The 25,845-nt window shown below is 36.7% G+C and overlaps 1 protein-coding gene across 1 annotated transcript in view; it reads right to left on the bottom strand.

Moving 5' to 3' along the window:
- Positions 1-5,543: 5,543 nt before the first annotated feature.
- TMEM47 (transmembrane protein 47) overlaps positions 5,544-25,845 on the bottom strand; it is a 102,426-nt gene continuing 82,124 nt past the window's right edge. The window contains exon 3 of the mRNA XM_083174333.1: positions 5,544-12,603. Coding sequence (XP_083030459.1) covers positions 12,425-12,603 — 179 coding nt within the window. The 3' untranslated portion in view covers positions 5,544-12,424. The remainder of the gene's footprint in view (positions 12,604-25,845) is intronic.

The following is a 25,845-nucleotide window of genomic DNA, read 5'->3' as shown; positions in this document are numbered from 1 at the left end:
TTCCTGCTCCACCTGTACTCTCCTGTCTGTGAATCAGTAAACATGAAAAACTCATGTCGACCTTTTGACTATCGACTTTGCCATTGTCAACCTAATGCTTATGTCAACCTCAGCCATGTCTACCTATTTCATGTGTTGACCTAAGTCTTCAGTGGTTGACCCAATGCATGTTGACCTAATATTTGTCAACCTAATGACTGTATACAGTGCTATGGACCCTATTGTCAGGGATTAGCAACGACCTTAAATATTAGCAACCCATAACATCTGATGTGTTGAAACTGTACAATGTGCATTGTAAATAAGCAGACATTACATAAAACACATTCTATATAATACAGTGTGCCAGCATAGAATAAAAAATTTACAAAAGAATATACACATTATATGTTTTAAACAGAAAGTAGAAAGAAGGTAAAATATACCAAGTTAGGCAGTAGTAGAAAAAAAATCCATAATAGATGGATTTACAGAGCTTCTCAAATTGATTTTTTCTCTGAAGATAGATTTTGCAACTTGGAGCTGTTCAAGTTCATCTCTAGTCCTAAATGTAAGAACCACACAAATCACATACACTTTAAATTAAGTAGGCTCTGTTCAATTCCCACAAACAGTATGAGACAACTGTCTCAACGAGATGTATTTCATAATGTTCAAAAGTCTCCCTGCCTGCCCCAGAACGTTTGTGGGGGGAGGTGGGCTCCCCGGGTGCCAGGCAGCACAGGCTGCCCCCCGGGGGTGCCAGCAGGGGACCGCGTATATTCACTACACCCGATCATGAATATGTAATGATCGGGTGAAGTGAATATATGAATATCTAATGAGCGGCTCGGCTCCGGCCCCCTGCTGGCTGCTCTGTGTAAAAAAAATATATATATATATTTTTTTGGTACTTCTGTACTTTCACGGCGCCACTAGAAATCGCGGTCATCGCGGGCATTGAATGCACTTAAAAAAGGCCGCGACGCGACCGACGCGATGCCCGCGATTTCCCATAGAGATCAATGTTAAATTTCTCAATGGACCCGATTTTACTGTTAAATGCCTCAATTGACACAATTTTTCCATAGGAAACAATGTTAAATGGCCCACAGAGGCCAATTAGCCACCCTGAAGTGTGAAATGGCCCCCACAATTGTTAACGCCACCCCACGATCAACGCGAACCCGAAGCGGGGCGAGCGCAGCGAGCCCGCGAGGGGCGGCGGTACGCGTCCTACGACCTTTTCATACCCCCACTATCCACGTCGGCGTGGAGTTGAGAATAGAATAGTGTGGCGAGCGCAGCGAGCCACCGAGCCCGAAGCGTGGCGAGCGCAGCGAGCCCCGCGAGGGGCCGCGGATACCTTCACAGGTAAACGCATCCCTTCGCGGGCTTCACAGGTATCCTCGTCCCCTCGCGGGGCTCGCTGCGCTCGCCACGCTATGGGCTCGGTGGCTCGCTGCGCTCGCCACACTATTCTATTCTCAACTACACGCCGACGTGGATAGTGGGGGTATGAAAAGGTCGTAGGACGCGTACCGCCGCCCCTCGCGGGCTCGCTGCGCTCGCCACGCTTCGGGTTCGCGTTGATCGTGGGGTGGCGTTAAAAAATGTGGGGGCCATTTCACACTTTACGGTGACTATTTGGCCTCTGTGGGCCATTTAACATTGTTTCCTATGGAAAAATCGTGTCAATTGAGGCATTTAACAGTAAAATCGGGTCCATTGAGAAATTTAACATTGATCTCTATGGGAAATCGCGGGCATCGCGTCGGTCGCGTCGCGGCCGTTTTTAAGTGCATTCAATGCCCGCGATGACCGTGATTTCTGATCTAGTGGCGCCGTGAAAGTAAAGAAGTACCATTTTTTTTTATTAAATATATATTCATGTGCTTACAGCACATGAATAAAAATAGCATGCCCCTCCTCAGAATAAAATTCCAGATTTTTTTACACCAATTGTAAAAAACAATTTTTTTTTTTAAAAGTTCACATTCCATAAAAAGATAGCGATTACTACTCGGTGAATCATGGCGAAAAAAACCTTGAAATGTATTCGCCATCTGGTCATTGAATAGGGTGATTCACCATTTTAGTCAGAAATTCGCCTTACAGCACAAAATCGCCATAAAAACCTGGCGAATCAGCCTCATTGAATACCGCCCTTAGGCTGCACGAGGGTGGGTTAGGCTAAGGGAAGACATATAGGGTTAGCGAAAAGAGTACGTTTGAAATACTGGGATCCATCAGGATTTCACCATTGGGAGCCTGCTGTTTGTATCCTGACTGTCGCCCCAACCCAACCCCGCTGGAATTATGTGGTAGATATAGTTGTATTTTGACAGTACACTTTGTTCAACATATTTCCTTAAATTGCACAAAATAATTTAACTGATCATTAATGGCATTTTATGAAGTGACAGATAGGATACACGGATACACTGTCGAGTATAGAAGGACAGATACTCCAAAGTTTGAAATAAAATAACTACCATATAATCTAGGCAATAATATCTAGATTGAGAGAAATGATATAGAGTAACAATGTGCGTGTGTGTGTGTGTGTAGTGAAACAAGAACTTCAATATACAAAATAAATGTATGATCCTACACATGGATATGGTTGTGATGTTATAGATTCTGCATCATAACAAACTCATGGTGTACAGTACTGTATGTTAGAAAATCAGTGGGACTGGACACCAGTTGTGATAATCATATTTATTACTTTATTGTTACACTATACACTAAATACATGGCTGGTAACATTTAATGAGCGCAGAACCTGTCTAAAAAATAAAGTCCTATTTAGGACTTGCTCCAATATAGAAGAGCTCCATATACAGTAGTCTTGTTTACCACTTACTAAAAAAACACCACAATCATTACAGCAATTGTGCTCTTATGGCTAATTGGTAATTTCCACTAATCAAATTAGTCACATTTAATTTTTTTATATAAATTTGTTGAAGTTGATGTGTTATGAGCAAAACAATGGGCAGCACAAGGACCAAATTATGATGGCTAGACAACGGGGTCAGAACACCTCCAAAATGAAAGGTCTTGTGGGGTGTTTGGATGCCCAAGGCTCATTGATGCGCATGTTCAGCAAAGGATAATTTGTCTGGTCATAGCCAACAGAAGAGCTGCTGTAGTACAAATTGCTGAAAAAGTTAAAGATATGGTTTAAAATGGTGTCAGGACATACTTGCTGTGTAGCTGCAGCCTATGCTGACCAAAGTGTATCACTGACAGCACCTACAATCAGCACAGGAGAACATTAACTGGATCATGGAACAATAGAAGAATGTGGTCTGGTCTGAGTAATTAAATTTTTTTATTTTTTCATTTAAATTTTTTCATCACGTGGACAGCTGGGACTGTGGACCCAGCATGAACTATGGGAAGAAGGAGGCAGTGTGACACTTTTTGCAGTGTTCTGCTAAGAAAGCTTGGATCTTGACATTCACTTAGATGATACTTTGAAATATACCACATACTGTACCTGAACATGTTGCAGACCAAGTACACCATATCACGGCAATGGTATTCCCTGATGGTATTGGCCCCTTTCAGCAGGATACTGCTCCCCACTTTATTGCAAAAATTGATCAGGAATGTCTTGATGTCCTGGTCTCCATAGTCTCAAGCTCTCTATCCAATCAGGGATCTTTAGAATGTGATGGAAAACTTATCCGAGCCATGGAGCCCCCACCTCACAATTAACAGGGCATAAAGGGTCTGCAAGATACTACAGGACACCTGCAGATGTCCTGTGGAGTCCTTACATCAATGGGTCAGAACATTTTTGGTGGCATGAGGGGGACCTAAGCAAAATGACATAGGTGTTTTAATGTTTGGTGTATACTGTAGCTTTAAAACGAAAATTTCCACCAAGGATAAGTGTGTTAAAAGTGTGCATTGACAATGATGACTGCTACTAAACTAAGTACATGTACACAGGGATGTATACAACTCTGTATACAGACAAATATATACATTTGGTATCCAGATGACTGGTCTAGAATCGGAAGGTCGTCAGGTTGTCAATGTTTAAGTAAATATGCATTCAGGTAGACAGGATTAAAAGGTTAACATGTTCAAAAGGTTGATATTGACAGAAATGTTAACTTTTTTAGTTAATGTTAGGGTTAAAGATAGCGTTAGGCTTATGGTTAGTCTGAAATGAGAAAAAAAATCCACATGTTCAATGCTGACATTTTGAAAATGCTTATCTTTTATCCCTGTCAACCTAAATACATTTTGCAATAGACAATGTTGACCTAACGACCCTGGCAACCTAGTGTATGTCGACCTTTTCAATGTGCACTAGATCAAGTTAATATAGACCAGTGATGCCACTCCCACACATTTAGTACCTGCACATACAGTACTCTGGAACAATAGTGACTGATTTTAGTTCAAACCTGCATCAACACCTTAGTTTGTAATTTTACACTTTCCTCTATTCCCCTTCTAACATTATTGTTGCACTTCCCCACCATATGCAACACTGTCCCCAATCACATACTCCTAACACTGGATCTCACATAAATTTAGCACATTTATATTGTATTTACAAGTGGAATTAAATGCATTTTTTGTCTCTATTCAATTAATTAAAATTTCTGATGGCCAGGGTAAACTGCCATATTTATAATGGGTGCAGTGTGTGGGGTGCACACGGCCGCTAAGTTCAGGGGGGCCTACACTACATATGCTGCACCTATTTCTTGAATACTTAGCACTTCCGAGGCCCCACACTGACAGAAGCAGTGCAGAAATCACAGGGAAAATGGGATGGTGGAAACCTTCCAACGCTTTTGCGCTTGCGCAGTATAGAAATAGCCACTTTGCCATTACACCTGAGATCTGTGCAGGCACATTAGAGTCTGAGCCCTCTAGTATTCGGACTCTAGAGCACTGTTGGCAGAAAGGAGGAGACTAAACATGAGCCCCTCCTGCCTTAAAATGCCCCTGGCAGGGGATGAAGGGTCATTATAAAGAAAATGTCAACCACTTCTTACACATACTTTTTAATAGATGCATAATAGGCTGCAATCGTTTCACTTATTTTCAGGCACATGTAAAATAATACATTTATTTATTTATTTATTTATTAAATTTATGTGAACTACTAAAATTACAGTATTTGTGCAGACATGTTGCAAGCTAGAATTATCAAGGAACAGTTTTATAGTGGCCATACTTTTTTTGTCTTTTTAAAATTACATATAATTAAAAGCATAAACCAGGCATGTCCAAACTATGGCCCTCCAGCTGTTGTGAAACTACAAGTCCCATCGTGCCTTGCCACAATTTTTTCTATTAGGGAATGCTAAAATGCTGGCAAAGCATGCTGGGATATGTAGTTTTACAACAGCTGGAGGAACATAGTTTGGACATGCCTGGCATAAACTCTGAGAGATCAAATAAAATATGTGCTGTCCAAAATATAATTTTATCATTAAGAAAATCCAATCTGTTAATAGTATAATAATTGAAAGTAAAACACAGTGAGAATTTTAACAATGAATGTAACTAAAAACAAAACAAAAATAAACAGCTTGAAATATATTTTATTTTCTAGACAGAAATGAAATCTCTAGGCACAGTATTAGGCATTATCGATAACACAGAGGCAATAGGTTAGTGTGCACTGTCCTGTACAAAAATACAGAATGAATAAATTACATTGCTAGCTATAAGATTGAACTTCACTTATCAGTCAGATCATTGCATGTTTAATATTATACAAATACATGCTATTCCATATATATATCAGTTTTGTTTCAAACACATATTATGTCTCTCTCTATATTTATTTTTTTAAATTGAACTTACAAAAGTTTAACATAGTTGTGCAAGAGTTTGAAGCAAGATATGTAATGTTGGCACATGAACACGTTATGCCATATATTTCGGTATACTTAATGTAGCCCTGCTGGCATCCTTATGATAATATGTATGTACTACATAAAACGAAATAAGAACCAGATGTGTTTTAAAGGCTAAAATTAATACCAAGTACAAGACCAATAAACATACCAACTGGAAAATATACAAGGAAGCATAAAGCTTATCTAAAGTAGAACGTACAGCGGTTGAATTGTCAAAATACATTAGGTACAAGGCAACTTTGCCTGCCAATTTTTTTGCATACAATCTAGGTTTCTTCAATGTAAAGTTCTTACTTTCTAAAATATCTATCTTCCTTTATGTTTTATAGAACTATATAACATAGATTAAAACAAAGTCTGAAAAACTAACTTTAGTTTATAACTAGTTTAGGTAAGTACCATATTACTTGAAAAACTAAGTAAATGTACCAGATACAATGAATAATTTATAAACTTTTTTTTTTATAAAAAATTATACACAATAGTGCTATAAGCATTTAGGTGAGTGCTGCTGTGATTTACCAATAAAGAAAATAGTATATCTTTGTAAGTGACGCAAATTCAAATTTCTCACAATAGCCTTTTTTCTTAACATGTTTTAAATTCCTACTACAGCATTAGGCATTACTAAACTGAACAGAAGAAAAAAAATCTACAGTATTTAAGTAAACATTTCACAGTATAGATTTAAATTCATGGAGAAACATATTGATTATTACACCTCTGTGAGGTAAACATATTTATGTTTTATTTAATTGAGCATTGTTTAATATATAACTAAATCATTTTGATGATCATAAATGGGAAATCCTGGAAACAATGTTTGAATCAGTCTATTCCAAACTTGTACTCCCCTGGAGTTTCTCTAGGGAAGTGGCCAGGTACGGTGTAGCCAAACATGTAAGTGCAGCACCACCTCTTGCTGCCCAGTGCAGCAATTTTCAGCATCACCAAGCGGTGAGCGAGGTTGTACTATATTCACTGTTTCTCAAGTCATCTGTTTGCCAGATCAACCATTTGGGATATGAGCATATTGTATATGGGAAGCTAGTCTACATGCAAAAGAGTCCAGAAGAAGCCCTGGAAATACTGGAATCTCCACAACTTCCAAAAGACAAGGCAACTATGATTTATTTCTGATGTCCTACGGAGCAGGCAATTTTTACATGTATTAATTATGTTTAAAAAGAATTTAAGCTGTACTGTACTTGCACTTTACTTCTCTGTATTCTTAGACATTGATTTTTATTCCACCATCTATATTTCATTTACATTTATCTTCTATGTCCTATTTCCTATTATATACTTGTCTCACATCTATAGATTTTTTAGAACTATTGATTTTAGTATTAGATTTATCTCTATGCTGCTGCATTCTGTATTAAAGTGCCTATTATGTTATTACGTTAAGTAATGTGTGAAATCTTTTGGTTACGTTGTTGCTCACATTTATGAGGTATACTAATATTTATAAATTAATTATTTTTCATAAGGCTTTGCTACGAGAAACATTATATTTTATTCCATATACACATAAAATGATTCATTAGGAATCCATATCACTGGGCTTGTGGTTACATAATGTAAATAAAAATATCAAGAAAGACAACATATTCCACATGATCAATTTGCTAAGGTTTGGGGAACATTTTGTAGAGACTGGAGTATATTTACTAATAGGCAATATTGGTTGATGTTCATCGACTTCAGATCAATTAGATATCTGTTAGCAAATGTATGTTTTAGCCATGGATATCCAACATCAATCGATTCTATGCCACCTGAAATGAATCAACACTTAACAAAAATCGACCAACATCAACCTTTAGTACACATACACCTATGGGTCTGAGCAGAGTTAAAATTATACAAGTTGGAGTAATGCATCTAGTGGTAATTTATAATGTGCATTTCAAGAAGAATGTATGAACGCATATGTCCTCATTCAGATTGGTGGGCTTATGCCACTAACATCTGCCAGTGCAAATGGGTAACATGGGATGTTTGTGCACTTGTGAACATATGCAAACAGAGGAAAAGCCAAATACACAGCTTGGGAAGCCATGTTATCCATAGGTGATCGTGGGTTTCCATATGATGATGTTGGTGGATGCTAGCACTAGATAACCACCTGACACTAATTTGTGGTTACTTTGTCTTTTAGTCACTCTGATACATGTAGTGTTTGGTCACTTAAAATAAATGGCTAACAACATTTGTCTGTGATGTGTTACAGCATGTGTTATAGTTTGGTTCACTGGACCAAGGTACTGAGTGGGGCATGATGCGATCCACATTCAGAAAAATGTATAAAACTGTAAGTGTGGCCATGTGAATCAGTATGGTTGCACTGCCCAGATGGTGGTACCTTTTGCTTCTATGTCAGGGATAGATTTTCAGATGGGGATGTAATCGATTTGTCACCTGGTGCTGGCAAGCAAGATACTCCTCCTCTACAGTACCATTTCCCAGCACGATTAGTGTACTTGAGGGTACCTATTACCTATCTGGCTGCTCTAACCAGCCCAGGCCTTGGTAAAAAAAAACTACACCCCCCCCCCCCCTCAGCAGGACTGCACACATGATATTGTCAAACTCTGCATAGGAGCAGAAATACACTCCTGCATTAGTCCCCATGACTCTCATGTAAAGAGGCTCACATCTGTAATTGCCTACATACAAATTACAAAACACTGTTGCATGTACTTATTGGGTGCACAAAAATGTGACAATACATAAGTGTTAATAAACTGACCTCCTCTAAAGGAGGGAAATGTATATAAATTAAGGCATTTATGATGCTTTAATTGAATTGTTAAAGTGTTCTAGTGTTTTGTTTCAGTTTTATAGGGATTTATTTTATTGACTAATAAAATGTATAATGCCTCGTACACATCAATATGGTGGATTTTTCAATTCAATTTTGCTTATATAAGCAAAATCTAATTAAAATTGAACGGAAATCGAATGCATTTGCCTTGCCATGCATTTCGATCCCATTCAAATCGGGATCGAATAGCAAGGCACTCATATCATGTGCACACCCGTTACATAGTTACATAGTAGGTAAGACTGAAAAAAGACTTGCGTCCATCTAGTTCAACCTGGTACCGTTAACTCTTAGCAACCTACAGCTATTTGCTGTGATGTTTACGTGTGGGTTATTCATCATTTTTGGTTTTAAAGGAGTTTCTTTGAAATTTTTTAAATGAAATGGAGAGGTCATTTGCAAAAAACAAACAGATAACAATGATCATTAAGTAACTAAGTATATTTAATTATGTATCAATATTGTTATATTGTTCTAAAAAATAACTACTAGCCTGTGAGCAAGTTTTGTGTTATTGTAAATATAAGTTTCATCATAATTTGAAAACATGCATTATAGATGAGGAAAATGGTGGTTGAGCATATCATAGTTTTTTTCTATTAGAGCAACATTTTAATCATTTAAATTGCTATATATTACATATACCACAGATGCACAAATGTGGATCACATTGAGTTCCACAAACAGGGTTCTCTGTCATATATGCATTACAATCTGGCATACTGACACACTTGCGGCCAAAGCTAGAAAATGCTGAGGACCACTAATCTTGTTAAATCACTATAAAATAAAGAATCCATATTTGGAAGTATTTTAATGAACATCTTGTAATGTCTGTTAAATTTGATAGCAAATTGAAATACATGAAAATAAATAAATGTGCCTTTTCTCTTGTAATATAGTTATTTTTTTATCTGCAGCCCAAAAAATAGCACTGTATACCTTACAACTCTGCCAAAAAGTATCAAAAATACTATGTGCTTATACAATGGAGTGCATTTTTAAATTTGATCAAGTGCAATAACAGGCCAACAGAGGTGGAATGCTATGGGGTCTGAGGTGAGTCAGGCCAAGTGTATATGTGTGTGTGTGTGTGTGTGTGTGTGTGTGTGTGTGTATTTTAATATATAGACAATGCAGATGCCTTTTTATTTCTATTTGGAATTTAATATTAGATAGTGATGTTTTGAATATATTACTTTGTGTGTTGAATTGAAAAAATATTTTATTGTTTGTGCCTATCACATTAAATGCATTTTCATTCCATATCTAAAGACATATAAACGCCTTGTTCTGCTATATACATCTCAGAACAATTTCAATTTAATTCTCAATGCATTGGTTTAGTTTAAGTTTCTCAATATACAGTAGTCCAGGTTTAAAGATATCCATGCTTGAGTTCAGATACTGTTGTTACATTACATTGACTAAGGTATTACTTAAGTTGCCTGTGCTCCACCATTGATATTCGTAAAAAACATGGACTGTAATGGCAAATCTATGGAAGTTCTGGTATAATTAAATATCACAGCAGTATTCAGAGCTGGATTTAAAAACCCATAAGGGCTTAGGCAGCAGGCTGTTTTGATTCTACTTTCCACTTGTCAAACAAGAATGGGGAAAGACTAATACTACATTTCTACTAGGACTATGCTTTGGTAATTTATTTGTATCTTCTAATTTGTCTAAATATTGTAGTATATTGATATTAGCTGCTTGTCATGTGATACTGTTAGATCTAAATAATAAATCTATTAAATGTTGGGGTTGTGGCTTAAATACTGCTTAACCCTTTGAGTGCTGACATTGCTGTGAGAGATCCTCAAAATCTCTGCTGAAAATGCCAGCACCGCTCACAGCAACTGTTCTTATTTTGGCTGCAATATTTAACTAAACTTCAATGAATTGTCTTGCCTGTATATGTTTTTATTTATACTAAAAGAACAGTCGCTGTGAACAATGTTGGCATTCTTAGCAGATATTTTGAGGCTCTCTCACAGCAAGATTGGCATTCAAAGGGTTAAATAAAGAACGTTTGGCTATGTAGTACCAAAATGTTGTTCTTGTATAGTATAGAAGGACAGGTATTTTATGAGGCTGAATGGTGACTGTTGTAGTTAATAAATAATATGATTTTTCATAGTAAAGCGTATTAATGAATGCACAAAATGTTTTGGAATTTTCATTATGTCATTAAATGCTTAATACACACATTAAATATGCCCAGACCCAGATCTAGAAAAACTGTACTTTCCCTTTAGGAGCACAAATATATTTTGAAACTAGAAGTTTTATATCTAATTTTGTTTATTTGATTTAATTTATGGGTATCCGTTTTAATTAGCTGTTATAAATACAAATTATTTATTGTACTTCTCTACTCTCTTTCAAACCAAGGCATACCAAATACAGATTAACACTAGCTACTCTATAAATCTAAGTTCAGGTATACTGTACCCCTTTTACACTGAATATGAAATTACCGGGTGAAGCAGTTCCCCCTAGAAATTTGTTCAGTGTAAAACGTTCAACCTGGGTCTTAAATCCCATGTCCCTGACCCTACTTTTTTACCAGGGTTGGTGATCCTTTTATACTTAGCAAATACCTGTGTAATTCGGCAAATTACCAGATTGACATTTTTAACCTGGTAATTTGCTGTTCAGGGTAAAGGGGGTCAGACTGCAAAATTTAACGCAGTGCCTATGCAGCAAATTAATGGCCACTTCAATGTTAAATGCTATTTACAGCTTTTTTTCCCTTAAAAATTCATGTTGATTTGCATTGTTATTTTTCTGATAATCTGTATGAGACAGAGCTTATTTGACAATTGAAAATGTATCTCGTCAGTTTAGAGTTAGAAGCACATGATTGTTATTTAATTATTTTTTTTAACTCTATTGACCTACTGCCAAATATTCAATGAGGGCAATGGCATATTAAAATATTGATGTTACACAATCTACAAACACATACTTTAAAAAAAAAAAAATAGTTGCTAAAAATCTCTCTCTTGCTTACTCTCTAGGGGCTTAGATATCCTTTAGCTAAGTTATTCAGTTCAAAGGATTCCAATAAATCTATCTTTATTTTCATGGAAAACAGATGTCCGTGTTTTGAAATTCTGAGTAAAGGTGAATATTTAGCCACTAATTATAAGCATATTCCTTCAGATGTTGAAAAATGTGGCTAAATCATGGTTTACACCAGAGTACACTATTTTTCTACTGAGGAAAACCTTGACTTCTGATTTGTTTTTCTGTTATGAACCATGTATTTTCACAGCATCAGGTTTCTTTAGAACACAGTCCAGTAATGTTGTGACCTCAGCAATAACATGGAAAAAATGTCTTAGGAATTCTCTGAAGATTTTCCACAAGGAATTAGGAACACGTTTCAGCATATATTTCCTTATCCAGTTTATACATTAATAACATTTGAGTAGTTTCTTTACTTCTACTTTGGGAAATAAGTTAATATTGTAACAAACTGCAGCAATTCCTTTTTTAAATCATTCTTTCTTTGTTATCTATATTTCTTTTAGCTATTGTCTCCTTTCTTTTGGATGGATGGAAAGCTTGATATAATATTGGCAGCCGAATGGCAGAGGGAATTTAAAACAGCTGAGAACATTTCTTGATGCTCCACAAATCTTCTAGAAAAGGAAGGTACAAAAACTTGAGGAAACCTATTGTTTTGTTATATTTCATGGTATTAGTAGTAGTCCTCATAGTTCTTCGGGTTCAGGCAATAAAGTATAGCACCTCCAAAAGAGAATATAGTTGCACCCCATGCTAAGCCATAGCCCCAGTTGAATTCATGGTATATTTTTAGAGTGACGGTTTCGATGAACTTGATTGGATACAACACAAGGCCACACACCTGTAGGACAACTAGAGAAAAAAAACAGGTTAGCAAACAGATAAACAATAAGCAAAAAGTTCAATATGTGTTTATTTAAGGAACACTTCATTCTTTATTTTCATCTAACATCCTCCTTCTGCCAACAAGTAATATCACCACAGTATGCTTCTCAAGAAAAATCAACTTTGCCTTTTACCAAAAAATCTATGTATCTATTACAAATACTACATTAGCTAAAGACTGTGATAATAGTGATAATACAGTATATTATATGTACCTTCTCTCCAAGAATGTCTGGGATATTTCTGATTTCATGCAAATTGTTAAAAAATCATACAATGTGATTTCCTGTTTTTTTTCCCACATTCTGTCTTTCAGTTTTTTTAAGTGGGTCAACTTGCACAATCGGTGACTGTCCAAATTATTTTTTGCCCCACTGTGTGTGTATATATATATATATATATATATATATATATATAAAAAAATATTGGTTCTCACAAAGTAAGCGTTTCTAGTGTGAAAGACCTTCTTTTTAAACAGTTGTATCCAAACATGTAAACCCACCCCTCAATACATCAAAGTAAAATTGTATTGATGGTGGCATCACTGTGGTAATCATAATAAAATGTCCAGCATTAACATTGATGAGAATTTTTTTCACAATACAAAAAAAAAACTATTTTTATAGTATAACATTGAAGGGACAGTGGGTGGCATACATCCATTGCCTTAATTATTGATCTCTTCTTCTTATCCCTTACAGATATAAAGGTCATTGAGATGAGGTGCACATATACACAATAAATGTGGTAAGTCAAGTTAGGTAAGTCACTGCTTGGCGCCCTCAGACATTCTTACAAAGTCAATTACTTATCACGAAACACTTAACAGACAATTATCAAATACTGTATAAGGTTAAATGGTTTGAAAATGGCAAAGATAAAAGTGATCCTTTTCTAACCACAAATTCAGACATTTAAGTAAAGATCACAAAATAATTACTTCTGAGGAAAAATTTGTCATCTATGAAATATATACAAAAAGTTAAATGAGTAAATAATAAGATCATTTTTATGCTTAGCCAGTTGGTTATATGAAAGACATTGCAATCTCGTTTTCATTATTTCCTAGTGTCTAGCATAAAACAATTAATAGTTATATGCATCTTGTGTAGGTGAAACATAAGGATGGGTGTCTTTATGCTTAGCATATGTCCAGGCCCCTGGACTATAGGTATATGGACCTCTTTGGGAGATGTATCAAGCATTGGGGAGAGAGAAAGTGTAGTAGTTGCCCAAAGCAACCAATCAGCTTATTTTGCATCAAAAACTGAACTAGATAAATACCAAAAGATGATTTTTTGCTTTGAGCATCTTTTCTACTTTATCAACTAATCATTAATAAATCTCCCCCTGCATTTTCAATAATCCTAGGCCACACCGTAAGATATTGCATTGTGAGATGGTTATACCATGATGCAAGATCTAGAAAAATAAATGAATTGATGCAGAATCTTATGCATTATGATTTATTAAGCAGAAAATAGGAAAAGTCGTATAATGAGAATATTTTATAAATTCTTCGCTTCACATTAGACAGATAAAAAAGGAAGATGGTTTGCGTTCTATTTAATGAATATAAAGTTGGAGTACATGTATGATAATAAAATCATTAAAAATATATCTAGTCTTATTGATGAGGAATATTTTACAAAATTTTCGCTGTATGCCACTTTTACCTGTATGTCCAGTTGTGTGCTTTTCGACTCATTGGTAAAAATGTTTTGAATAAAAAAAATTACACTAAATAATTTGGCATGCCTCATTTATTAAAACAAATTGTACAAAAACACTAGGCATACAGCTGTAGCCATGCGTATATTTGCAGTGCCAATCACCACATGTGACATATGTGGTGTTTGGCACAATACCATTGCCGCACACATGTATCTAACTCGCTCCTGCTGCTCAAAGAACAGCATTGAGCAGCTATGGCATAACAATTCCCTGCCGATGGTTCCAAACAGGCACAAGCGCTGTGGCACAGCTATAATGAGTGCAGCTACATCTGTACTTAACTTCTTGGACTTCTCCTATTCTGGAGAAGTCCACAGTGCTAGTGTGGGTGGGTCTGACAAATTAATCCACATAATCATAGCTCTGCTGAACAGCAGAAAGCAGAGCTACAATGACACAATGTGTTCAAAAACATCTTATCCTGCCCACATCCCTCCCTATTGTTTCAAAAGGTAGTCTACTCTTTCAGATATACAGGATGTTCAGCACGGAATTCTGCATTCATATGCATTACTACTGGTTCCACTTTGAAGTAAATAGGAGTCAGGTGTACAGTATGTATGCACAAGTCAGTTCCCATTCACTTCAAAGGCGAAGTGTGCGATTGCCTGCTTCCCATTCATGTCACGACATTTAGGAGGATACAACTGTAAATGGAAACTCAGAAAAATTCAGAAGACTCCTGGACATTTAATAAATGTATGTAAGTTCTTGGGGCAGTATTCAATGAGAAAAATTCTCCGTGCATGGCGAGAGATTTTTTCTCTCGCCATGCACTCGCCCTGTTCCGGAGGGCTCGCTGCCACTCCTGCTCCCACTATTCAATGTGGTTAAGACTCGCCGCCACTCGCGGTGAGTCTTAACCCCTGCAGCGGACGAGCGTCCGCGGCAGGGAGCCGGGGGACGGTGGTAGCCAGGGAGATTAAAGTCTCACTGGCTGCCCCAGAACATATGTGGAGGGGAGGAGGGCTCCCCGGGACCCAGGCAGCACAAGCTGCCCCCCCCTATAGCCAGCGGGGGACCCAGTATTCACTGCACCCGATCGTGCATATGTAATGATCGGATGCAGTGAATATATGAATATCTAATGAGCGGCTCGAGAGCTCTGGCCCCCCTGCTGGCTGCTCTGTGTAAAAAAATAAAAAGAAAAAAAGAAATTAAAAAAATATTTTTTTAAAATTAAATATATATTCATGTGCTATAAGCGGCACGGCAAATTTTTCTCATTGAATACTGCCTTTGAAGTCATTTAAAAATGTCCATTAAACCAAAGGATCAGGACATTTAATTTAATTTCACTGTAAACAAAAAAATAAAGCAATGGACATAATACAGGGTTGTGACAGACACTTTACCGAAGAGTATCAGGTGAGGCAGCCATCTTGTACATACTGCACAGATTACCCTGGTCAAAATAGGCAATGCAGGGAAGAGATGACAATGGGGAAGCTACAGTACATGAAAAAGAGATGCAGGATCTTTGCAAAATTACAAAATCCATGCATTACCTTACCCACAAGAGTACAAGGTGAGGCAGCCATCCAGGGCGCACTACAATACATTGGTTATAATATCTGAGATTAGCAATACATGGAAGTAAAACATATTTAAAAAAAAAATGTTCAACAATGCATGAATAGTTTAACATTTTCATCTTGCTCATGAAACCAGCTGAGGAACCCATCTGGGGTGCACTACATAGGTTACAGTAATAGGTATGATGGGTAATAATTCAAAGCATAACTTAAAGGGAAACATCACAGAGGGAGGAGACCAATTTAAGGTACTATGGATAAATGTGGAAGCAGTCACCATATGCAGGAAAAATCCAGGTTAAATTGTTAAAAGTAGTTTTAACACATAAGTGGTGCATCAAATGTTCTGTGCATCCCCTGCTGGGCATATATATGCATGAACATCTATCAGAGCAATTCACCTTTTGCTCCAATCAAGTGCATGTTTTAATTAATGCCCATGAAAGATCCAGGTATAGCTGATGGGTAGACCTACCAGTCAAAATCACAGGAGGGTGGAGTAGTAGCATTCCTGAAGTGCTATTATTGATTATGACTATAATCTATAGCTTCATAATGACTTACACTGCATTATATTTGTTATTCTAACTACAATGACAAGAGTTTGATTTAAAACAATAAAAAATAAAGTTGAGGTAGAAGGTAGTAATGCAAACAGCAGCCAAGTTGATTACATTGTATAAAATATCCGCGACCTGAAGGTGAACCAGTGATGCAAAAAAAAGAAAGTTTTCAGCATATACTGTTTGCTCTTTTTGCTGATGATTTGTTCAACTTGCTAAGGCTGGATTAAAACAGATAAGCAGCATATTGCTTATATGTTGACATATGATTTTAATTTGATATGACATTGTAATAACTCGTTTCCTAGCTTTATCTAAAGAAGCTTATTGAAGTCTAGGTATTAAAATAATCCACCAGTGCCCCATATCAGTCACCACTTTTGACCTTTTCACTATATATTTCTGCAATAGTTTATCATACTTTACATACCACTTTCAGGCATGTTTAATGCCAGTTATTTCTCTCTGTATTAGCGGTAAATATCACTGATACTTTACAATTTAAATGTTTTTAAGAATTACTTTAGATACTATAGATACAAAAGAAGTGTATCTTATTTAGCTAGCATTTATATGACTATGTGACTACTAACCTATATTCATGTATACTTACATTTTACAACTAATGAATCCATGATGGTATTCTAGAGAGCTATGTTTGTTGAGATATTTAGGTTATATTATTTTTTAAATATACACAAAAATAATAAATTACAATACTATAAAGCAGGGGTGCTCATCTATTTTGCTCTGGGACCCCATTAGACAATAACAATTATTACATGACCCCAGCAAGTTACTACTGAATGACCACCACATGTGTGGTCAGTGAAGTGAAGTGACCGCTTTTGTGACACTGAGGCATTGGGTAATGGGGGGGGGGGGGGATGGAAAAGGGTGACAGGGGGATGGAAGCAGTGGGTGTTTACTTAATGAGTTATACCCTGTCCCCCCTCCATTGAGACATTGATCAGCAACATAGAGCTGTGACACCATGCTAAAGTGGTCTGGACCCACTTTGGGGTCAGGACCCATAGTTTGAGAACCGCTGCTATAAAGCAATCTGTTGTTTGTAGTCTTGAATTTCTGCAGAAGGCATTCACTGAAAAGTATTGAAAAAAAAATTATGAAGTATAAAATGTGTTAAAAGCGCAAAATAGTTTAAGGCTTAGGGCCCTTAAAGACTTATTCATGCAGTATGTACCCCCTTGCTTATGCACAAGAAACACTATCCAACCTGATCAAAATGATATATATCGCATTGCCATACAGCTCTGTATATTTGTCAAAAAGAGCATTATGTCATTTTTATAGGAATTTAATTATGAAGTGTCCATTATCTTTCCTATCAATTTTGTAATCCTGTTTATATAGAAGTGCAACTGAATTAATTGAATTAATAATTCTCAGTAAATTACAATTAAAGACAGATTAAAGCTTATTTTAAAAGCATCTTGTACTGACAAATCCTCATATTGCTGTCACCTCAGGGTGGTTATAATAGGGTCTAGTAGTAAAGAAGATGCTTTATTTAATAAAAAACAAACATTTTTTCACACAGTGAGCTAATTACATGGTGCCTCTATTCTATAACTTTTGTTTATTATACTGCATCTGTGTGTGTGTGTGTGTGGTTCTTTAAATTTGGGGAATTTTTTTTTTTTGCAGTTTAATTTTATATTACAGACAATATAACTACCTTCTGTATTTTATGTAACAATAATGCATTTTCTAAGACATTATTTAAGTAGTTTTAAATGCTACTGTGCTATTCAGGAAGCTGGAACTGGGATAAAAAGAAAGATGTGATAAAAGCCCAACAAATCATTTTATCTCTATCCTGCACTGTGGAACTTTTGAAAAATGCTAGCGATAGAAATCTAGTCTGCTTGGTAACTGTCACAGGGTTTAAACTCTCAAACCGCAAAATGATTACTCCGAACTGATTGCAACTTCGTAACACAAAGCTCTATGTTTTTACACAAAGATTTTGAAAGAGTTTCCATCCATACTAATTTGCAGATGAAGTAAACGCGTAATGATGTTCAGCAATGGTACATTTGTCTGAAGGGGAGAGGAGTTTGTTGTTAGATTTATGTGTTTATTTAAGAATTAGCATATTTCTTTTATTTATATATTTGCTTTTTTTATTACGCTATAAAGTTTGTTTTCTGTTAGTATAAATATTGGTCAGGGAAACTTACTGTTCTTTAGCATTAAAAAAATATATTGTTATCCTTGCTTGTTTCCATGCCAGGGCCCTTATTCTGATTGACGCGGACTTTACCGCATACTTTCGGATCGCGTGTTTACGGCGTCTGCGCATGCGTGGAGAACGCAACGCGCATGTGCCACGCCTTGACTCGGTACCAGTTCGGCCAGATCCCGTCCAGAACTGTTCACCGCTATCATTCGGGAAATAGGGGCGTATTATGGGCGTCATGCGGAATGACACATGGGCGTAGTTTCAAAGTGGGCAAAACGGGGCGGAAACATGGGCGGACACGGGGGAGTACACTTATGTTGGGGGGCGTACATTCGGAAACCACTCCGAATGCACGCGATCAAAAAGGCCAGAAATGTGCGGTGTCCACAAGTGTACTATTGCTTTGCGGACACCACTCGTTCATGCGGTAGGCGAACGTACGCCTAATGACTACAACCATTAACACCTGAACCCAATAGAATCGACTCCTTTACTCATTACTCACTAATAGGACGCTTGTCAGTGCTTTAATTGAAACCATTGCTGCTTCAATTGCTGTAAGGGTTAATGTGTGCAATGCATGTGTTAGGCATGCTTGTAAGGATATATTGGCATCTAATTGATTCCAATTCCAAATAAGCATTTTTTTATGAGGATAGGTAATTGAATAAGTGGGTCATGTGATGTATAGCAGAAGATACTTCATAGTGGGTTGTTTGGCGTAAATACTCCGCTTACGTGCGGTAGCACCGCTTGGCTCCCGTTCGGATGCGGTATTCCCGAGCATACTCTGTAATACTCTGTAATACCGTGCCGAATCGGAGTGTTTCTCCCGCACACGCATGCTTTGTATGTCGTCCGTAAACACGCCCTGTTCTTAAAGAGTGAGTCCGTCCGAATGCGGAGGACACGTGGGCGTTTCTACGGACGATGGCCGCACGCGGCAAAACACCGTGGCGTGCGGACCGCACCGTAAGAATGCGGGAATATCCGCACCGATCAGAATAAGGGCCCAAGAGTTGCTATCTGTATAACATTGTTTTAGCAATTAGACTAATTATCCTTCAATGGATAAACAACATTTACGAAAGCTGTGTACTTTTCAAATAGAGTCAACAACAAATCATATCAGCGGTTTCACTTGCATTTTCTAAAAGGTAAAGCCATAATCCAGTAAAACCATACAAAATTCACTCAATCCATCTTGTTGTGTATTTTTTTCCATACAGGTTAACTCGGAAAAAGTAAATTAAGGGTGCCACATATCTATAACCACCAATGCTTGGAAGCAAAAGTATTTTGGATATTGTTTTTTTATTTTTAATTAGGAATATTTGCATATCATAACGCAGTCAATCCCAAACCTTTTCAAATCACTGCGCCATAGAGTATCAAAATTTTTTTCGTGGCACCCACAGGCCAAACGTTTCTTATTGTGATTTGCTTCTGTTTGTCCACATATTTTATGATTGGAAGTCACAAGCTCTGGTTTTGCCTATTACATTGACCATAAATAATTAGAATTCTGCCTGGATCACCAACCCAGAGCACCCCTGCAAGTGCTCCGTGGCACTCCAGGGTGCCACGGCACACAGTTTGGGAACCACTGTCATAATGAGATATCTTTGGGGCTAGGACTCAAGTTCAAGTCTAAACACAGAATGCATTTGTTTCATATACAACTTATACACATAGCTTGAAAGTAATTTTATACAATATCTGTAATCATTTTGTGCATAAAAAGTGTGTACAATGAACCACCAGAAAGCAAAGGTGTCAAAATCTTGCTCTAAATAAAAATGCATATTTTAAAATATTCCATATTTGGCTACTCAACCTGTATATTGAATTTAATGCAGGAAGACAATATACAAGTTTTAAAAACTTCCCTAGAGTTACCTTTATTTTGTAGCATTTGTACATAAGATAACAAATCTAAAAAAAAAAAAAAATGCATGGAAAAAACACTCTTGGTCTATCTAAAAAATATATACTTATTGGAACAATAGAAAATTTCTCTATTGTTCAGAGATATCAAGGTGCAGAAACATTTATGACCCCTAGACAATCAGGCCAATCACAGTGAATGGTTTATACAGAAACCGGTCAGTTCTGATCAAAAAATGTATTAAGCCTTATTAAAGAAGATTAAAGGCCTTTTGCTACTCATTTCTCTAAGAGAGAATATTTTTCTTCGTAATTGTGGCTTGTGATGTGACATATCGGTGGCATGGTCACTGATTACTCTAGTTTTGAACACTTCTGTTCTGTACGTGCATGCTCAAATACATTTCCATTCTACATAGTAACATAAATTGGTACTTGTGTATTATCACGGCGCCCACTATATTCAGTCATATGGCATTGTATTCCATTTAAAATTGTATACCATTGTATATGGCATATAATGGCATACAATGCAATGAGATGCGATTTTAAATTGTATATACAATCTTTAATTGTATAAGCACCTTAATAGGTGCTTACAATGTTAAATGCACCCCCACACCACTGCCACTATCAACGCCAACCCGAAGCGTGGCGAGCGCAGCGAGCCCGCGAGGGGCGGTGGTACGCGTCCTCCGACCTTTTCATATGCCCACTATCCACGTCGGCTTGGAGTTGATTTTATATAGTGTGGCGAGTGCAGCGAGCCCCGCGAGGGGCTGCGCATTACTTCACATGTATTCCGTGTCCCCTCACGGGGCTCGCTGCGCTCGCCACGCTTCGGGCTCAGTGGCTCGCTGCGCTGGCCACACTATATAAAGTCAACTCCACACCGACGTGGATAGTGGGTGTATGAAAAGGTCCGAGGATGCGTACCGCCACGCTTCGGGTTGGCGTTGATAGCACGGGTGGCGTGGGAGTGCTTAACATTGTAAGCACCTATTAAAGTGCTTATACAATTATTTATCTTATAGGGGGCACATTTAACATTGAAAACACCCATTAGGGTGCTTATACAATTTAAAATCTTATACCATTGTATATGCCATACAATGGCATACAATTCGATGGTATACAATTTGAAATTGTATAACATCTGCTAACATTGTATCGCATCGCATACCATCGTATGCCTTATGGTATGCGATGCGATGGGCGCCATGATAATACACAAGTACCCATAAATTATATCTTAAAGGTGTTGCTGAATCTGTTTCTTTATTAAAATGGAAATATATCTAAATTCCAGGTACCTGTTTGTAACACAAAAGTGTGTAGAGTACATTTTAATATCAAAGTGACTTTGGTAACTTATGTTTGATGTTTTGCACTACTCGCAAATACATTTCTAGACATGCTGTACACCTCAGCTTGCACAAAGGCACCTAAGTTTTCTTCAGGGTAAATAGATTTGCACACCAAGATGGGCACATTTGTGGAGGGAACATATTTCAAGATTAGGAGAAAAGTAATGGACAATCTCAATGTCGAAGTGTGCTCCATACTGTACTTCTGTCTGGAAAGAATAATCTATGAGGCATTTCTGTGGGCTACATGCAAAAGCAGTTAGTATTTGCCCTGCACAGAAAAAACATAAATGGTACCATAGAAAAAATGTAATCCCATTAGGTAGAAAATGGTTTGTTCCCGACATAAAATTACTTGTTTTTTTTTTTTACTTTACTTACACATATGAATCAGATCCAAAGTTCTTAAAATTCCTGTTTTTCAACAAACAAGTTTTTTTTTTTTACTGTGGAAGCTTTTTTTTAATTTTTGCACTTTATTTCTGTTGGTAGGTGTTTGAACTTGTCATATTGCTTTCTTTATAGAACATAACTGCAAAGAAAATCTCCCCAGAATTGTCAAAAATAAATTTTTCATTAAAATTGCATAAGAGTTACATATGATCATGTGTGTTCTTTTCTTGCTAAACTTCTTCAAGATACACACGTGTTATATATTTGCGATCAGCAGTACTGGAATTACATACAGGCTTTCCTAATAAAATCTGCACCAGAAGTTTTTCAAAAATTACTTTCTTATGTGTATATAACCATAAAGTAGAAATTAATAATAAGGTGCAGAACATTTAATAAAAAATAGGTGAACCTACATTAAGCAAATAATGCTGTTCCTAATCTAGTAAAATGTACAAAATGTTACTAAAGATATCATAAAAAATTGGAAAAGCATGATGTATGTAACCATGAATAGGAGCACAATGTAAAAATATCACACGTAATAATAGATTAAAAAACAAACATTTGGGATAATTTATCAATGAGTGATACAGTAAAACTTACTGTGATGATAAAATTTGAATATGATAAATGATCCTCCAGTCCATCAGTTCCTAAAGGCCCCCATACATTAGGCCAACTTGCTGTGTTTTTACCCTGTATTCTGTTTCTGATAAGATATCATATGAAGAGAAACCTTCTGAGACCTTTCAGTTTTTCCCATAAATCCTCTAGCCTATTAATGCATTGGGCCCTCCCCCGTATACTAACAAATCAAACATCCCGACACAAGGGGCATGGGGGATCTGCCTTTTATATGGATTCATCATTTGATTCTGGTTTGTGTGATAACAACTGGAAGGAAGAACTGAAGATGAACACCAATCATATTTCAGCATCTATGACTGCTGGCAGTGGGAAACTCAGTATTTCCACATTCAGATGCATAGATGCACACCAGGGATGGGTAATAGTAGAGACATTTGCATAAAATCTCATGAGTCTGTCAGGAGATGCACACAAGGATGGCACAGTCTCCAAATTAGTATTATCCCCCACAGTATATTATGAACTGCAGTATGTGTAGTTCTGGGGCGGATGTGCATCCATCAAGATCTAGCACTTTATTAGCTTTAAGGCCTGTGATCACATGAGGGATCTCTTACACCTTAATTTTGGCACTCATGGATTTAAGAGCAAAAGGGATAGCTTTGGCAGGTGTCAGTAGGAAAAATTCTGCAGAGTCTACAGAAGGAAGAGAGAGGACAAAGACGGATTATATTATTTGCCATAGAAAATCTGGAACTTCCCAGTAATTACCAGCGGGATTATTGATTGATCTTCTCAAGTGAAATTTCATTGCAAAATCATAATTCATTAAAGGTCGGCATGAGCAACTTAATGGAGAACTCAGCCTCAGCAGTAAGAAAGAGGCCATACTTACCCCTTGCAGTTACAAATTTGTAAAAGTTGTCAGAGAAACCAAAGGTTTTATGTAATATATTTAATCGAACAATAAAGTCCAAAAGTTTTCTAAGATCTAGTCTCCCTAGCATGTGTAGTGCCCTAAATCACCACCTAATGGGCATTCCATAGCATAATGAGGGTGATATCAGGGCTAGCATAAATAGAGACATAGTATTTTATATTAGACTCTAGCTGCAGCCATAATTGAGGAGTCCTTCATTACGGTGGATGATTCCCTATGTAAAGTGTAATCACACTGTGATCCAACCAAGTCCTAGGGTGAATTGTGACATCCAAGATCAGTTGTGCTGGCTTAACATTCAGGAAGATTATATTCAGCTTCATATGACATCATGAACATAGAAGCAAAAAGTGAAGTCCTTGGCACTAGGTTCAATAACTTGACATTTATTTGAGTAAGATTCAGTTGTAGGGTACCCAAATGAGGGAGAACTAAGATATGTAGGGTTCCAGATTAAAGGGTCAACAATCTCTGTATAACAATTCAATGGGTATACACCAAAAGACTGACATGCACAAGGTTGAGTGACAAAAGGTTCACATATACAATGTCAACGGTAACAAAAGCAAAAGGTTGACATGGAAATAGTCAACACATAACAAGTTCAACATGAGTTTTTCACTTTTTTGGTGTCAGCATCAGCATCTGAGCACATAGACAATTAGTGTAGGGCACACCATCATTTCACTCACCATGCTTTGTTCCAGGTGCCTCGCTGCACTACCACTGCAGAGTCCACGTGGATGTTACTATATGAAAAAGTCCCAAATGTTTTTTTTTAAATGATAAAATATGTGCGTCAACCTTTTTATGTGTAGACCATTGGTATATCGACCTTTTGTCAATATTGATCTAGTGTTATGTAAACTTTTTGTCAATGTTGACATTGTGCATGTCAAACTTTTGGTGTTGACCTATTGACTGTCGTATCTAGACACTATCAACCGATCATCCAGATACCAAGATCTCGGTGTTGGATTTATAAAATTGGTAGGGTAAAATGTATAGTCTCCTGTACCCTTAATGTACTGCACAGGAGCTACGCATGAGGAAATTGTGGGGTGGGGAATGTCTTATTAATGTTATCCAGGTTTCCAACCAAAATACTTTAGTGCTCTTGGGATCCTTGATAACAATGCCAAAAAAATTAAGCACCTGGAAAATAACATAGTAACACGTTTTTATGATATTGACAAGTGTTACACTAACTATCTGAGGATATAGATAGTGGACCTGTGAATTGTATACTGGAGTGTTATTTGATTAAACATGTGTGTGATACACAAGGATATCTAACCTGCTATTTATTAAGATTTAACTATTTGTAAATATTGTATGGGTATTTGATAGACCATAATACAAATTAAGTTTCACAAATTCTGATTTATTTAAAGATCTGAGATTGAATACAGTGACAAATTATAATACATTTATTTGACCTTACTGCTTATTATAGAACAGGATAAAACTTTAAAAAGTTAAATTTTGCATATGATAGAACCTTTACGCCAAATGAAGATTTGTGGATTTGGTTGCTGAGTAAATAATAAATTATGTATATAGATCGATTTGCTTGCTGCAAGCACCTGCAGAGATTTCTATCAAATTAAATTAATCAAAAGTACGGGAAACAAACAGAGGTCTGTTCAAATAAGTGAAGATGTTTTACCACCTACTATCTTGTTAAAAAGATAAAGAATCATAAGTGCTTCTTCTGTGCAGTAATGTCACATGCCATTCCATTTTTTACTCTTCTGGCTCAGCAGCATATCAACAAAACAAAACAAAAAATATCCACCTTTCTTTATAATAAGCAAATTTTTTTTTTGATGTTTTTGATTTATTGGGTCGCATTCATCAATGAATTTTAGCTATTTGGAACGTGTGCATGATAAATGATTCGTCACCCAATCAGCTACTTGACACTTGATTGGCTGGAAAACCATTTATAATATGTGACAAGTTTTAAATAGCTACAATTTGTTGATAAATA

The sequence above is a fragment of the Crinia signifera genome, chromosome 2 (genome assembly GCF_055691185.1).
Source record: "Crinia signifera chromosome 2, ASM5569118v1, whole genome shotgun sequence".
NCBI lineage: Eukaryota > Metazoa > Chordata > Amphibia > Anura > Myobatrachidae > Crinia > Crinia signifera.
This window is presented reverse-complemented; position numbering and strand designations above follow the sequence as displayed.